Source organism: Odocoileus virginianus, chromosome 12 (genome assembly GCF_023699985.2).
Source record: "Odocoileus virginianus isolate 20LAN1187 ecotype Illinois chromosome 12, Ovbor_1.2, whole genome shotgun sequence".
Taxonomy (NCBI): domain Eukaryota; kingdom Metazoa; phylum Chordata; class Mammalia; order Artiodactyla; family Cervidae; genus Odocoileus; species Odocoileus virginianus.
The window spans coordinates 32,964,640-32,979,790 of NC_069685.1; the positions used below are offsets into that span (position 1 = coordinate 32,964,640).

General features: G+C 33.6%; 1 protein-coding gene across 7 annotated transcripts in view; it reads right to left on the reverse strand.

The window, feature by feature from the left end:
* BLTP1 (bridge-like lipid transfer protein family member 1) overlaps positions 1-15,151 on the reverse strand; it is a 198,188-nt gene that overhangs the window by 46,282 nt on the left and 136,755 nt on the right. For all 7 annotated transcript variants that reach the window (XM_070474895.1, XM_070474896.1, XM_070474897.1 and 4 more), the window contains 7 exons: positions 13,673-13,917; positions 10,760-10,865; positions 6,851-6,948; positions 5,906-6,091; positions 4,068-4,236; positions 2,315-2,526; positions 1,042-1,240 (listed from right to left, as the gene is read on the reverse strand). In XM_070474895.1, the coding sequence (XP_070330996.1) occupies positions 1,042-1,240; positions 2,315-2,526; positions 4,068-4,236; positions 5,906-6,091; positions 6,851-6,948; positions 10,760-10,865; positions 13,673-13,917 (1,215 nt within the window). The remainder of the gene's footprint in view (positions 1-1,041; positions 1,241-2,314; positions 2,527-4,067; positions 4,237-5,905; positions 6,092-6,850; positions 6,949-10,759; positions 10,866-13,672; positions 13,918-15,151) is intronic.

Genomic DNA, 15,151 nt, shown 5'->3' on the forward strand with positions numbered 1-15,151 from the left:
GTAAGTATTAATTTTGGTCTACAGATTAACTGAGGGATTTTAATTCACAGCCTTTAATTCTCAAATATAATTTTTCATTATAAGATTAATGATACTTTGATCAAATCTGCTATAATGTTTAAAATATTAAAATAAAAATAAACCCCTGTATCTTCAAAATAGCATATTAAACACAGCTTCAGTTATTCCCAACCTTGAGCATTATGGAATCAGAGGAATCTACCCAAATTATACTCTGCATACTACATATTTGGAAGTGTGGATTTACTTATGGCTCAAGTTCCTGGTTATCCTGTATTATGATATAGAATGAACTGGATCTTATACATGTATCACTTTCTTTCAAGATTCCCACAGAATAAAGACACTTCATTGTCAGGGGATGTTCAACTTTAAGGGATCCAATATGTTTTCTTCCTTTGTGTGCCATTTCTCAAGGACTCTCTGTTCCTTATCAGTTCCTGGAAAATAGGAATGAGCAGAGCTGCACGCAGTTCTTAGGACTGAGATCATGGGAAAGAGCACCTGCTTGGATTCCCTTCAGTGACTCTCTTCAGTGACCTTTTACTCAAAGGACTATCCATTTTGTTGCAACTAGTGGAATTTCATTCTTTTTAATGGCTGAGTAATCATTTTATTGAAGATATATAAGCATGCGTTTCTGCAAATAAAGTACCCTTGTTTCACTCGAGACTTGGGTCCCCTGCATCCTTCTTCTCGTCGACTCCAGTCCCCAGGTACCGGTCTACGAAGACCGTGACACTTTACCCGGTCATTCATAAATCAATTACAGGAAAAATCAGGGGGTGAGCAAATGCTACACCATCAATAAGAATATCAGGTTGGTTTATTTACCCAAACTACTGAAAGCTGCAGTTTTTCACAAATATGTTCTGGTATCTTTAATTAGAAACAGTCTTTATTTCACAAAGTCTAATAAAATTCTTATATATGAACATCCTTTAGTTTTACTAATGGAGACGGGATTATTTTTAATTTTTAAAAATTATAAAGCTCATACAGAAAATAAGAGACACTCACAGGCATTCATTACTAGGTCCCCACGAATTTCTGGTTTCCAGTCATCCCATGACGTCTCAAAGCCATCAGCAAAACGGATACAAAAGTTTTTGAAATGCCCTTTACTGACTAGAGATTCTGAAGAACAAGCAGTGATGAGAGTACTTTCAATGGTCAGTACTAAGGCAGAACCAGTGTCAAGGTCTCCAGTGTGATTAGACTGAAAAATACATTAATGAGACAAAAGGTGACAACTTTTAAAGTTTGGAAATCTAGGATTTAGAAGACCCAACATATAGAAAGAGTCAACCCTAGAGAGCTTTTTAAAAAGCAGCTTAGAAAGATACTACTTTAAAACATTAAACTGCCCATGTGATATGCACTTGCCATTTATTTTTTTAAAAACTAAACATGTAAAAGGCTGATTATCTATTTTTTAAAATCTCAAGTCTCTGCTTTAGTTGTGGGGAACATCTTCATTTTGACAACCATCCCTGCTGTGTATAGCCTTCCCGAGCTCTGTCCAACATGCTGTATTATCATTTTTCAACTCCTGAAGCACAAACATAACACATACTGCCAATCCTCAACCCAGAATTTTCTTAACACTTTCCTGTCAGACAACAACTAGAAGGTAAATTCATTCAACAACTGGTTACAGGTTAAGGTAAATTATAACAATAAAACACAGTCCTCTGTATTTGTTATAATCGTAACTTCTTAGCATAATAAGGGTTCACAGATTTTTCTCTTTTACAAGTGAGCATGCAAATATGCATTCCCGAGAACTGTTCTTAAACCACAAAGAGTATTTCTGCTTTATCTAGTACACATAACTTGAAAGTTTGTTACCATTAAATATTACAGTTTAAAAGACTTTGGAAATTCCCTACCTTGTTTTAGATGAATTTATTAAATATTATATTGTATTCTTAAATATGCCATGTTTCTATTTTATCAACAAGTATATGCCAAAGATGTCTTTGCTAAATATGAAGTAAAAATATTTTAAAACCAAGCTGCATATTTTCCAAGGTAAAGATTTATTAGATGGGTGTCAATCTCATTACTGTTATGAGGCACATCAGAATGAGTCAGAGATAAGTCTCATGAGATCCACATTAAATACTCTGTGGATGAATAATGTTGGAAGGAGTTCAATTTTACTATTTATTAAACTCAAGTTATAAACTGTTATCCTGAAAATATTTATTATTATACTCTGTACACACAAAAAAATGGTTAGTAGAAATGTTTGGTTCTAAATCTTGGACTATGATTCTCTTTTTTATACCTGTGCAGTATTCGTGATAGGCAGGCAAATTCCCAGATCATTGACAGTGAGCTGCAGGAAGAGAGTCCCAAATGCCTGGGCTGACGTTTGCTGGATACCAGGCAGCATATCTACCACTTCCTTTGTAGCCATATGAATATCTTTATGTAAAGCCATTCGTTGTTCATTCCAGTTGTCATATGCAGCCTTATAATTCAGCCAAAACAGCACAGCTTTTGATAATTAAGACAGGGCAAAGGAAATATTAAAATCAAAGCTGTAAATCTACATGGCAAGTAAAACTGTTGATTAATAAAAATTAGCCCCAGAAAATTATAGCATTACAACTAGAAAGAATCTAAGAGGACATAGTCAACCAGACAAATGAAAAAAGCAGAAAGCAGGAAACTGCAAAATGGCAAAACACAGAAGATAATTCAGGTCTAGTCACTCATTTAATGAATTACTTGTGAAATGCCTACTATATGCTAAGCATTGGGACGGAATCACAAAGGAAAACAAATATGGTCCCTGACCATACAAAGCTTTCTGTTACAACTGTTAAAAATTCTTGAAGGGGTATGTAGTACAAAAGCATACATGTTAAAAGTGTGATTTAGAGAGAGGAGTAAAAAACATTTGAGTTTGTAATAAGAATGAAATCTTTAGGTAAATAAAACATCATTTAATGCTATATATAGAGGGGGAGTCTTAAGAGAAGATAAAGATGAAGAGGTCAGAGAAGCAGAAGGAAAAGCAAGAGTTATGGAATGGATACAAGAGTAGAAAGTACTTTTAAGGAACCATTGGAAGCTGACCAGAGGATGGTAAGATGAGAAATAGAAAAAAAAAGTGTACCAGATTTAGAAAAACAAAATGTTAGAGGTAGTTTTCTAACAAACTGATCTTATCAACAGCCAATGCCCATCACCAGTTTATTTTATGGTTTCATAAATGGTTCTTTATTACTTCTAAAATAACAATTACTATTTGCCCAAGAGACATTAATTAGATCCTATCATTTAGCCTTATTTCTCATCATTTTCCTTCATGAAAGTTGTTGCTATATTTTCTCGGGCCCCTGTGCTGATATATATTTATATATGTATATTCCTTTTCTTTTTCACTTGGCAATTATTTATTTAGTTCCTAACTACAGAGGTAAAATAGGACATTTCCTATCGCCCAAGTAAACTCCTAACTCCAAGTTGAACCTAAAAAATTAGTTTCTTCTCTGAGAAGCACAGAGAAAGAGAATTCCCTAATATATCAGAAGAAGAAAAAAGTATGTATGTATATATGTATATATGTATATATATATATACATATATATATATATATATATATCTCAACTCTGCAGTCTACTTTGCTCTCTTTCCACTGAACTGAGAGCTCCTTGAGGGCATAGTTCCTGTTTTCTGTATCTGTATTCCACTTCTATAGTGAACAATAAATGTTTATAGAATAACTGAATAAAGACAGTGCCAAGAAGAATGGGTGCAATAGTTCCCCAAACCAAAAAACTTAGCATTAAAATTAAAATTCTGAATCAGACATTCCTATAGATTCATGTAAAAAGCAAGGAACTTTAAAAAGTAAAGTAACTTCAAAAACTGATGAGAATACACAAGAAACTGTTTTTGGATGCTCACATTTCAAATTTAAGAGACATTTACTGTCAAGCATTTACGCTGGTAAACTACGGATGACTTTCTCTAGTATTACCAAAACATTTCTAAATCTGACAATGTAGTATTGATAGATTTCATCTTACCTCTATCAAAGGCCACGGGCTGTGCATAAACAATTGGTCGATTCAAGGTAATAAGCACAGCTTCCCTATCTGAAGAACCACTGATTTCTTCTCGCAGGGCATTTCTTAATCCAATTCTAGTTTTAAAATAGGCAACTTGATGAAAATCAGAACCAGCTTCCTCATAAACCTAAGATAAAATGAAAAGCTCAACAAAATCAAATAATGGAAATGTTTTAAATGTTTTAATTTAAAAAATTAAAAGTTTTAACACCATTAATGGTGAAAGTCAAAGCCCTCAGTTGTGTCAGACTCTTTGCAACCCATGAACTATATAGTCCATGGAATTCTCCAGGCCAGAATACTGGAGTGGGTAGCCTTTCCCTTCTCCAGGGGATCTTCCCAACCCAGGGATTGAACTCGGGTCTCCCACATTGCAGGCGGATTCTTTACCAGCTGAGCCACAAGGGAAGCCCAAGAACACTGGAGTGGGTAGCCTATCCCTTCTCCAGGGGATCTTCCTGACCCAGGAATTGAACTGGGGTCTCCTGCATTGCAGGCGGACTCTTTAACAACTGAGCTTTCAGGGAAGCTGGTATTGTTCACCAAAAGAACTACAGTACACTTTTCTTCATTTCATTTGTTAACGATAGATTCCTGATACTCTATACCATAACATTTGAAATTAATATACAATATGAATGGGTATGTAAGAAATAAACAGAAGAGATACATAAAATTCATACAACAGCTAGGATTAGGTTCATATCTTCAATGGCAAGATAATTAGATCTCTCAAACTGTGCTTCTATTAGAAAAAATTAGTTTTTCTAGAGATGACATGAAAATTTTGTTCATTTATTCCCCAACATAATCTTTAATATAGCCATTCAGCTTTACAAGTGTGACTGGTATTCTTTTAATCAGTTCTTCAAAGAAAAGAAGGAAAATGATTAAAAATCTACCTAAGTTTTAGCAAAACAGAAATTCCCTCATGAGCTATGAAAGCTGTTTTTATAAAACAGAATCCGATTTACTACTTTGTGTGTGTGTGTGTGTGTGTGTATGTTTAACATTATGGCATGCAAAATTTGCCATTATTCAAACAGGAGATTAGTCACTCATTCATGTTTGACTCTTTGTGACCCCATGGACTGTAGGCTGCCAGGCTCCTCTGTCCATGGGGATTTTCCAGGCACGAATACTGGAGTGGGTTGCCATGCCCTCCTCCAGGGGATATTCCCAACCCCGGGATCGAACCCAGGTTTCCTACATTGCAGGCAGGTTCTTTACCATCTGAGCCACGAGGGAAGCCCAGTAACATCTTAAGGATTGACTAATGTTAATACAGGGGGCTTCCTAGGTGGCACTAGTGGTAAAGAACCTGCCTGGCAAATGCAGGTAATGCAGATTCAATCCCTGGGTTGGGAAGATCCCTGGAGAAGGGCACAGCAACCCACTCCGATATTCCTGTCTGGAGAATCCCATGGACAGAGGAGCCTGGTGGGCCACACTCCATAAGGTCACACAGAGTTGGACGTGATTGAAGCTACTTAGCATGCATGCCATGTTAATACAGACTGTTAACAAAATCAAGAGAAATTATAAGTATTCATGAAGATACTAGATTAAATTTCACGTGATTGTATTTGCCAGAACAATATACTGCCAAAATACTCAAATGAAATGCCAGATAAAATTATAAGGGCCTTCTTTAGTAAATTTTCATTAGAATTTACAATCAAATTTTCAGAACTTAAACTAAGTACTTTTTAAAGTATAATAATATTTAAAGTAGTTCAAAATGTTTTGCAGGGTTTAAAAGTCACAGTTTTAATATCAACATATTCAGCACTCACCTGATGTTTGACAATCTGTCCTAAAGCCAGATTTAAATCCACTTGGCATTTACCAAACAGTTTCAGATAGCTGCTGCTTCCTGGTGAAGCTTTGGTTTGAAGTCTGTTTGAAAGTTCCAGTTCAATCAACCCAGTTTCAAATCTTACAGCTCTCATTGAGGGAGTTGTGGCCGTTACCTGAATACCCTAGTAGTTTATATATGTTTGGAGGAAAAAAAGAATCTTAAATCAACAATATACACCCATTCAAATGAAATCTTTCAGTATGTGATAAGTAAAATATCATGTTCTAAAATATCTTGGATGCCTATTGAACTGATAAAACTGGCAACATCCTTTAATTTCTCAAGTCAGTAGGAACTTTTTTAGCTATTAAATTTCATTTCAGTATTTTATATTCAAAATACAGACTCTTCATAAGTTAAATACATTAATTACAAGTAACTATTTGGTGTGAATAATTTTTATTTTTAAGAACACTAATATCTTAAATATTAGAAGCAATAAGATTTACATTAAGGTATTATTTTAATTGGACAAGGGTACAAAACATTTCTTACAGAGTAATTTATAATAGCAATAATTAGAAAAAAATCAAAATGTTCATTAGAAGGAAGTACTTAAATTGTTAGAACTGTATACTATATAGCACAGCAGTGTAAGAAGATAAAGTAGATCTAAATGTTCTGAAGTGGAGAGGTATTCAAAGGTTTTAAAAATGCAGAAATATATATATATATATATATATATATTTAAATACAAACAGGAAAAATCCTAGAGGGTATTCAATTGTTAAAGCTTCTTATATGAGTGAGTAGGATTATATTTAATACTTCAATTTTATTTTGTTTGGCATATTCATGTATCATATGAGTTTTCTATAAGCATACATTAAGTGGAAAAATACTTCTTAAGGAATCATTATTATATTATTACTTATGTTACCTTAAACTGCAAGTTCAAAGAATAAAGTAGAATTTTAGGCTTCTCTCCATCCGCTGTTCCATCATGTTCATTCCAAAGAGGAATAGGCTGCTCCCCACCTAAAAGAGGTTAACTAATTAAATAATTGAAGGTCTGAGGCAATTTCTTCAAAAGGAATAGAGTAATTACGTTATGTGTTTAAACACCCATACAATATTCTCTTTTTACTGATCATTAACTGAATCTTTAACAGGGAACTCTAGCCATGCCACATTTCCCTTAGTAAGATATAAGGCAGGGACAGTACTATATATATAGAAAATTAAGAACTTTTTATATGGCCTAAATTAAAACATTGTACATATAAGTATACCAAACATGATTATACATCTCAGAAAATATATTTGAAGGAAAAAGTACAATGAAAAAATTTCTTCAATCAAAAATATGACCTTGGTTATTTATTTCTACATGTTCTATAAACAAAAAAGAATGAAAGAAAAACTAAATGTGGAGCAATGAAAAATAAGATAACAGATTTTAATAACAAAGAGTGTGATAATAAAAGTTTGGCCTATACATTTTTAAAAAAATGGAGGTAGAAGACCCTGGGGATAAAGTTCCTATAATAAACCATTTGTTGCTTAGGCTATGTGGTATTTAGGAAAGAAAGTTCCAACATTCTGAAATCCAACCTCTACTTCCACTTCTCTTTGTCTTACTGTAAAAGCTTTTCCACATGTTTATCTTTCAAACATTCTATCTCAAAATGATTCCTCTTTTTCTATGTGTATTGAATTTAGCATCATCCAAGGGAGCAAATGTAAGCGAGATGTGAAGTTTCTTCCCAGTAGGTAATAAATTAATGTAATCCATCACATCAACAGGCTAAAGCATAAAAGTCACATGACCATATTAATAGATGCAGAAAAAGCATTTGACAAAATTCAAAACCTACTGATAAGACTTTCAGTAAACTAAAACTGAGCAGAACTTTCTCAATTTGATAGAGAATATCTACAAAAAAAATCTTCAGCTAAAACCATGCTTATTGGTGAAAAGCTTTCAGTTTTCCCACTATGATAACGTACAAACCAAGCATAGCCCCTCTTACCAATCCTTTTCAACATCATACAAGAAGTCCTAGCTAATGCAATATGACAAGAAAAGGAAATAAAAGATATACAAATTGGGAAGGAAGAAATAAAACTGTCTTTGTTCACAAATGACTTGATCATCTATGTAGAAGCTCCTGGAACCAATAAGTGAGTATAGCAAGGTCACAGGATACAAAGTTTAATAATATATAAACATCAATCACTTTCCTATACAGCAGCAGTAAACAGTGGAATGTGAAATTTAAAACCCAATACCATTTACATTTCCACAAAAATTAAAATGCTTAGGTATTACTATAAATTAACAACATATATACAAGATGTACATAAGAAAAACTACAAAACTCTGATAAAAGATAGACATCAGTTCTTCTCAACTTGATCTCTAAATTCAATGCAATCCAAATCCAAATCCTACCAACTTATTTTGTGGATATCAACAAACTCATTCTAAGATGTATGTGAAGAGACAAAATACCCAGAATACCCAATAAAATACTGAAATAGAAGGACTAACCAGAAAGCTGAATATGTTTTACATAGTTTCAAAAAATTTTAAAGACAAGCTCTGCCTCTTACAAAATGTATTACACAATCCTTTTAGTTTATAGAAATATCAGAGACACTATTAGTTACATTAACTCTACAGTTTTCTACCTTGTTATGAATTAAACATATACCTGATCTAATTGTAAAAATGGTAACCTTATTTCATATATATAAAAATATATTACTAATACATTACAAATACATTACACACATAGGGCTGTATATAATGAAAGATAGATCTCCTCTCTTTACTAGGTCAGTGCTTACCTACAGCTTTCTGAAACCCAGGCAGTCTATGTACAACTAAGATTGTAAGAACTGATTCTTCAAAAAAGAATTTTCCTAACAAACTTGATGATGGTTGTGAACATGAGTATGCCTATGCAACAGAAAATATCCTAAAGCTAAATGTAACATAAAGGGAAAGCACGAGGAAAAAGTTTTAAAAATAAATAAAGAAAATAATCGTGAGGATTATGGGAGAGTAGGGAAGCAATACAGATATTAGAATACTAAGAAATTGGGCTACAAGGATTCAAAGCATTCCCTCTCAATAATCTGTTACATTCTCTGGTTTTGATAAGGGAACATCTATGTTTCATGAGGCCCTGGACCAGCTGGATGATATGTGACTTATGTTTCAGTTATTTTCCTAGGAGTCATGCTGTCTCTACGGTCAGGAACGAATGGTTCAGGGAGCAGATCTAGCCACTAAATGACGTTGGCATCATTTTCTGAGCTTTTTATTTTTCAGTGATTGGCAAGTCTTCATGGGTGGAACACTAATTTCCAGTTTTCTTTTCCAGTTCATTATTCATAGACCTACTTTTCTTATAAATCCTAGCAATGCAATTCAAAGGTTAAGAAAAGCCTTTTTCTTTCATCAAAACCACTTTAAGTATGGCTTACATACCATACTAATACCAGGAACTCTACACTTGTACTGTAAGAGATACAAGATTAGTTACTGGAAGGGTTTGTTTTTTTAATTATACATATTTAGCAGTAGCAGTCTTAAAAAAGTCTTAATTTGTATACACAATGTTCTAATGTGACTTTAACCAGGTAAATGGGCCACATCAAAACTTCTGTATATCTCCAAGAAGAGACACCTTCAGTGGCAGAAAGGGCTTCTGCTATATATTCATCCCTTCCTAAACAGTTTGTATTCAACCATTTTCAGAAAAATTCCAAGACTCCCAGTTGATTTAATTGTTCTACTTCACTTGTAAGTTTCTGTAGCTTCCTAACCTCAGACACAACCAGAACCAACCCAGGAGAACCAGGAAAATCTCTTGCACACACAGTTTTTATATATAATTCAATTTCCTAATCCATGTTCTGTCCTCCTTCAAAGCCTTATCAAATACTGGCCCATAAGCTCTGCCTTAATCTTCTCTTTCTTCTTTCTTGCCAAATGAGACTTCACTTGTGAAGTTTTGAATATGACATCCTCTGTGTGAAGCCTTTTCTGATTCCTTAGAATACGTTTGTTTTTCCTTTGACATAGACACAACACCCTCTTCTTGTCATTCAGAGAACTCATCACAATTATAATTGAATAGATACTTAATAAATTTGTAAAATGAATTAATTTATTCATCAACAATGGAGGAATCCCCTCTTGATGCCATTTTATTGGTGAGGCTTAACTATTATTTTAACACGATTATTTATATTCACTTTGGAAATATTCAGCCTCAAGAACTGTTATACAGTCAACTTGTTTTCCACCCTAATTCCTCTTAATACTCTATCTTGTGAATTTAAATCAAATAAACATTTTAAAATAAGACATATATTTCCTGTTAAAATGTAAAATGGGAATTAAGAAGGTTACTTGTAATCTACTCTTGAGAAACAGCAAAAATATAATAAAGGTTGCTATAGACAATTTACCATGTAACCAGCATATAGTTACCATCTGATATAGAGTAAAATCAAATCTTAACACTGATCTAAATTCTGTCCACAATGATTAAGATTAGTTAATTAATAGACACACACTGTTTTTTTTTTTGGAAGGGAAGCATAAGGGAGCTTTGTGTAGTTTATAGTAAACAAATTGTAAATGTATATATTACACATAAAAAAGTAATAAGCAGGAGCATCTGTAGGTGAGAAATCCATTAAAGGAATACAGAGTTGTTAGGGAGTTAACAATTTTATCTAAATGACAGAATCAATACTTATACCACTGGTACGTGGACCATCCTATAGCCAGTGAGAATGTTCTATATTGTAAGGGAGCAGATCATCTTACCAGAAACTTTTTGTATTACTTCATTAACTTCCTTCATGAATACTTTCTGTACAAATACCAGGTGATTTAGAAGATCAGTTGTAAGATTATGTTCAAAGGAACCAACCTGCCAAACAAAATCAGAATATTAGATTAACATATTGACTATATTAGTCTTAAATACATCTCACATAAGTCATCCCAAACTCTGAGGAAGAACAATTACTTACATGATACTTGAAATTAATATACTGAAGAAGGGTCAAAATATTCATATTCCTTAATACTCTACTGGCCTAACATTGTTAGATACCATTTGCCCTTTTTTTTAAAAAAAAAATAACAGTAGCCAATGAGGTAAGAGAAATCTTTTGAAAATGAATGAAAATTATACTTTAACCATGTAACTTGCTAATTTCAATACTGATTATGTGGAGTAATATTTATTTTTAATGACCACTGTTTTAGTGTTAGACCAATGGACCAGTATAAGTGAAAGTAAATGTTTTTACTCATTCAAATACTTATTGACCATCTACTCTGTGTATTGCATTAGATGCTAAGGATACAACTGTGAATAAAAACAACAAAATTATGGTTCTCATGAAACTTATATTAGCTTACATGAAACTGAATTAGCAAATCAGATATACTAACCTCAGCTTTACTATTAATACATGTCCTATGATTAGTATAAAGAATTTCTGACAACAATTAACTAATAGATTAAATAGAAAGCAGGCCTTAATTGGATTTGAGTTTATTTACAATGAATCGGAGCATCTTTGAGTAAGGCAAATGCTTCAACATTTGTCACTTTGATAGTGTTCATATGTTGATGAAAAGTTAAGTGCAAAATACATGTAAGCAGTCTTAAATGAGAAGTCACATAAAGTCTAAGTTGCACTGGGTACTTTCATTGTGGATAGAGTAGAATCAAATGGGTAAAGATGATTTTCACATGTGTCTATTTCAGGCCATAGTAAAATGGGGAACTCTCAGAAAGATGCAACTTTAGACTCTTTCAAATGCTTATAATTAACTGCATTCTCAGTATATTTAGGATGGTGTTCTGCCCCAATTATAAACTTGATATCTTTATAATAGCTAATATTGGTAAGGAATTATGCAATATAATGGACTGGATTTGCTTTATTTTCTGTCAAATGAAATATTAAGAATAGTATTGCTAAACTAGAGTTTGGGACACTTATTTTTCAGAAGTAGAAAGCACAAATGAAACAGGCTTTATAATCTACTTTTTAGTAAGTAAATATTAGACTTCTAGCATGTTGTACATGAGAGGTTCTAGGACAAGCAAAGTCTAAAGAAGGCAAACCAGACTTAACTATATCCTACAAGCTGTAATATTTCTAGAAAGAAGACAAAGAGCATTCTTATAGATGCTTCAGATTCTAGAGAATAAAATTTATAAAACAAATAGTTGTCAAATTGATTTCTGAAAAGGTTGCAGTTTTTTCTAACAAAGTAAGCTGAGGGACAAGTATGCCTTTGATTCAAGCATCTCTCAATTTATAGCTGGGGGGCTTAGGGAAAGTCATTTAATCTCTTTAAGTTCAATTATCTACTGTAACAAATTAGGACAGTAACAAATGACCTGCTTACCATGAATCAAATGAAAAACATAACCAAATGCTTTTTAAACTTGTGATAATTGTACAGATATAAAGGGAAAAAATAACGATGGAATCAGGTATGCTTGTTTTCAACTTGCCCTAGTACAAAAATTAGTCTGTGAATCTGAAAGAGACATGTGCACCCCAATGTTCATTGCAGCACTGTTTATAATAGCCAGGACATGGAAGCAACCTAGATGCCCATCAGCAGACGAATGGATAAGGAAGCTGTGGTACATATACACCACGGAATATTACTCAGCCATTAAAAAGAATTCATTTGAATCAGTTCTAATGAGATGGATGAAACTGGAGCTCATTATACAGAGTGAAGTAAGCCAGAAAGATAAAGACCAATACAGTATACTAACACATATATATGGAATTTAGAAAGATGGTAATGATAACCCTATATGCAAAACAGAAAAAGAGACACAGATATACAGAACAGACTTGTGGACTCTGTGGGAGAAGGCGAGGGTGGGATGTTTCGAGAGAACAGCATCGAAACATGTATATTATCTATAGTGAAACAGATCACCAGTCCAGGTTGGATGCATGAGACAAGTGCTCGGGCCTGGTGCACTGGGAAGACTCAGAGGGATCGGGTAGAGAGGGAGGTGGGAGGGGGGATCGGGATGGGGAATACATGTAAATCCATGGCTGATTCATGTCAATGTATGACAAAACCCACTACAATATTGTACCGTAATTAGCCTCCAAATAATAAAAATAAATGAAAACAAACAAACAAAAAAACAAATATATTCCTGTAGGCAACCAGCAAAAAAAAAAAAATTAGTCTGTGAATGTGCTTATAATTATTTTCTCTCTCTGTGACCTTTATATTGTAAATAAGTATGTATACCTAGATGAATCATGTAATCACCCTAAAGGTTCAGTTTCTCTACTTATAAATGAGAATAAAATCTCTCTCTCAAAGGACTGATTTAAGAACTGTACAAGTCAGTGCACATGCAGCACCTGACAAATGTTAAATACTAGTAGCTTTATAATCAAAAGAATAATGAAATATGGCAGAGAGGCATGTGAAAACCAATTCAATAAATATGAATGCAAAGATGACTAAAACAAGAAAAAAATGTTTAACTAAAACTATAAGGAGAGAGACACCTGTACACACAAACACACTCCCACCAGACACAGTACAAAATTCTGTAGGAATAAATGATTTGATGATTTCTGTCAAAAATTTGGATCGCTACATATTTTGGTACACCTAAAGCCTAAAGGCTCCTAAATTACAAAGAATAAGACAATTTAAAAGTGAACTTACTTCTGCCACACAACGTAGATAATTTCCCTGTAAATAGTACCCTTGTTTAGAAGGCAGTTCATCTATACTCCACACTTGATCTGAGTAACTATCATGCTCTTCCATTATATATTTCCCTGACATAGTAACCGGAGGAAGGTTAAGACTGGCAGAAGGAGGAATGGTTGACATATCTGTGGCAGAAACTTTTGAAGTGAAACGCAATCTGTGGTTTGGCAGCTCAAATGTAAACCTGGTCTGTGCACCTGTAAGAAAAAAAGAGAACTTATTTTTGTTGTTCAGGTGCTCATTCACTCATTTCATTACTTACTATGTCCAATAAATGGTGCATATGAAAAAAAGTATGCATTTCCCAAAACCTATGTTTAAAGATATGAGAAGGATAATTTAAATCTGCTTACAAAATTTTCCTGTCTTTATATATATGGAGCCCCAATACTTTGGCCACCTGAAAAAAGCTGACTCACTGGAAAAGATCCTAATGCTGGGAAAGACTGAAGCAAAAGGAGAAGCGGGCAGCAGAGGATGAGATGGTTAGATAGCATCACCAACTCAATGGCCACAAATCTGAGAAAACCCCGGGAAATAGTTAAGAACAGGGAAGCCTGGCCTGCTGCAGTCCATGGGGTCACAAAGAGTCAGACATGACTTAGTAACTGAATAACAATAAACGGTTACTATAAACAGTCAGCCAGTATTATTAAGCTGGCAAGTATCACTTACTAAGCCTAAAAAGTGTGCAGCACGGGTGCTAGAGAAACATTTAAAAATGATTTTTATTTCACAGAAGGTAGAAAAGAAACTGCCCTTATTACAAGAGTTAAAACAAGAGAAATTCACTAAGTGCAAAAACAAACAAAAAACCAGAAAACACTAATCCACACAATGTTTTCTTCACAGAGAACAGTTAGCAGTTGATACCTTGCCTCCTGGTCCCGACTTGGTATGAAAGGAAACAGTAAAACTGTCAATCAATTAAATTATATTCACTGAAAACATTCATCAAGTACAAAATATAATCACATGTATCTTTGACTTTAACAATAATTAATAATGGGAACATATTCCAAATAAGGATATGTATTAGTTGTAGTTTACTGCTGGTTCTAAACACTTAAATCAACAATTTGGCGTGTAGTTGTTTAATTATAAATATACAACCTGTACCATTTTTCAGGCTAAATTTCCCCAATTCCTTATGAGGGAATTAAAGAGTAGCAGAAACTTTATTAAAATCAAGATCTGTGGCCAGGAATAAATACATACACATACACACACTACATATTTATCTATATCTATAAACATGTGTGTGTGTATATATATGTAAAAATAAATACCTACATTTATTCACAAATCCTTATTGACAAATTCAGACTTAAATTGAAGAAAGTAGGGGAAAACCAGGAGACCATTCAGGTATGACCTAAATCAAATCCCTTTCACACAGCTGAAGTGACAAATGGATTCAAGGGGTTAGAT